We start from the raw sequence: 2,336 nt of genomic DNA on the forward strand, positions 1-2,336 counted from the left end.
GTGTCAGCAGTTCTTGATAGATGAAGGCAGTTAAGCCATGGCCTGGACCGTCCATTCCCCATAATCCGATTGACACCCTGGGACATCATGTCTTGCTCCATCCACCAATGTTACGTTGCAACTCAGACTGTCCAGGAGTTGACGGATATGTGTGCCCGATGCTATCACATCGTGAGGGAAGTGTGTGTACGTGACTGTGTGTGTGTGTACGACATTGTATGTATGCTAACAAACTAAATATGAAGATATAAATAACATATTCTTATCCATTACAGATAAGCGACATGCCAGCTATCTGGGACCCGGCCGATGAGGCCTACAAAGACAAGTATACACGTGATATGTGTTGGTCCCGAATCTGCCGACAGCTGTATCATGAATTTGATGGGTACAGCGTTGCCCTGCAGCAGAAAATTAGTAAGTACATTTTGTTATGTTGGTTATACAGACCAGCTCTTCATTTTTAAACGGATCATAATGTGTTTTTTCTTTACATTTTAGTGCATGATGTTAAGCAACGCTGGAGATCGGTGAGAGATCGATTTCAAAAAATCCAAGCCAAGATTGGCACCAGTGGATCTTCACCGGCGAAAATAAAATTCAGCTTGTATAAGGATATGTGTTTCTTGTTAACCAGCAGGACTTTGAGGAGGTGAATATTTAGATATAATTTCAATGTTGAAATTATAAAATTTGAATTATCACTGAAAACTGTTATCTTTTTTTATGACAGCACTGATGGAAACATTTCGCCGCTTCCTGAAGATGCCAGCCAAGAGGCCGCAGGATCCACAGATTCTATGGATGGGTCTTCATTCTGTGAACCTGAGTCTCCCTGTACATCTGGTGTAGTGTCGGCTGCGTCATCTTCAGGGATGGCATCTTGTGCAGAGACCCAAAATACTGCTGACCCAAACAGTCAAACAGCTGCCAATCCGTTGACAGTAACCGAGCCACTGGCCAAAAAAAGCAAGGCCAAAACCCAAAAAAAAATGGATGTGACTACAAAAAGGGTTAATGACACCATAGATCTAATCAATAAATCTTCCAGGGAAGATCACTTGGATTTTTTTGGTGCCAGCATAGCCAGCAAAGCTCGGTTACTGTCAGCGGAAAGGCAGACTAAGTTTATGACAGTAGTAAATGCAATACTGTCAGAATTTGAAGACCCTTCGCCTATCTCACCTTTAGCAGATATTGTAATAGGGGCCACACAAAGTGTTCGATCAAGGCGTCCACCACCACCACCATTGCCGCCTCCACAACCACCAATGCCACCACCACCACCACCACAACAACAGCGTGATGACCAACGGTATCAGCGACCTCCCGTTAACTATTCTTATTATGGAGATGTTAACTCTGAAAACATGAGTTACCAAGATTACATCTTGCTCAACTAGTTTAGGGCATAAGGCAGGTCCTGGATGACAAAGTCCTCCATTACCTTCATTAGTTCTGCGTTGCTGACACCAGACCTGCTGTCACCGTTTTGCGAGGCCATATTCGGACAACACTTGTGTTTGTTGAACCTTTTCTTTGTTGTTGAAAGATTTTATATTTAAAAAAAAAATAGAAAAAGACTATGTTGGTCATTAAGTCTTTTATTGGTTTTATAATAAATTAAGATTTACAATTTGTTTTATTATTAGTTGTGGAAAAATATCATAAGGTCTTCTCCCATAATGCTCAGGAACAGGTCAAATGCCGGGATGGTGAGCTGGCAAAAGGACACAAATGTCTCGGGATATCTGTTAAAAAAAAAAATAAGTTACATCACATACAGATTTGTAGTTTCCAAAATTTTACATAACAAATTCTCTTCACATATGGGTAACTTACCTTCTCAAATCTTTGTATAGCACACGAAAGTGACCCTTTCCTGTACGTTCTGCCACAATGGGGTTTACCCACATTCTTCTGGTTCTCTTTCTGGCCTGCAAGTAAGATAAAATAATTTGGGTTAAGGTCCCGTGAGAGTCTACAATGCTCCAGCGCTGAGGAAAACGATGAGACCTAAAGATGGTTGGTACGTCACTACCTGTTCACTCAACACGCAGATCTATTCAATTTACACAGCCACTATACGGCAAGCCGTAACCTCAGCGGTCATTGGGACCTTGCCACACAGCAGCTAATCTGATGACTCCAGCCTGCGTCCTTGAATTTTGCGCCACCATCGCAGTCGCTCATTGTCAGCAAACATAGCAATGCATGAGGCCAGCGGAACAAAACCGATCAAAAAATGGACAGGACATTGAAGCTCAATCAGCAATATCCAACAGGGGGGCGGTCGCCCATATCCATCACATGTAGCAAGATGGCTGGCGACGTCG

General features: G+C 42.6%; 1 protein-coding gene across 1 annotated transcript; it reads left to right on the forward strand.

Annotated features, from left to right (window-relative positions):
- Positions 1-215: 215 nt before the first annotated feature.
- LOC141060584 (uncharacterized) lies at positions 216-1,588 on the forward strand. Its single transcript, XM_073556869.1, has 3 exons — positions 216-417; positions 502-652; positions 734-1,588. The coding sequence occupies exons 1-3, from the start codon at positions 285-287 to the stop codon at positions 1,401-1,403; spliced, it is 954 nt and encodes a 317-aa protein (XP_073412970.1). The 5' UTR covers positions 216-284; the 3' UTR covers positions 1,404-1,588.
- Positions 1,589-2,336: the final 748 nt, after the last annotated feature.

The sequence above is a fragment of the Dendrobates tinctorius genome, unplaced genomic scaffold (genome assembly GCF_039654945.1).
Source record: "Dendrobates tinctorius isolate UK_male_01 unplaced genomic scaffold, ASM3965494v1 ptg000241l, whole genome shotgun sequence".
In the NCBI taxonomy this organism is placed as follows: domain Eukaryota; kingdom Metazoa; phylum Chordata; class Amphibia; order Anura; family Dendrobatidae; genus Dendrobates; species Dendrobates tinctorius.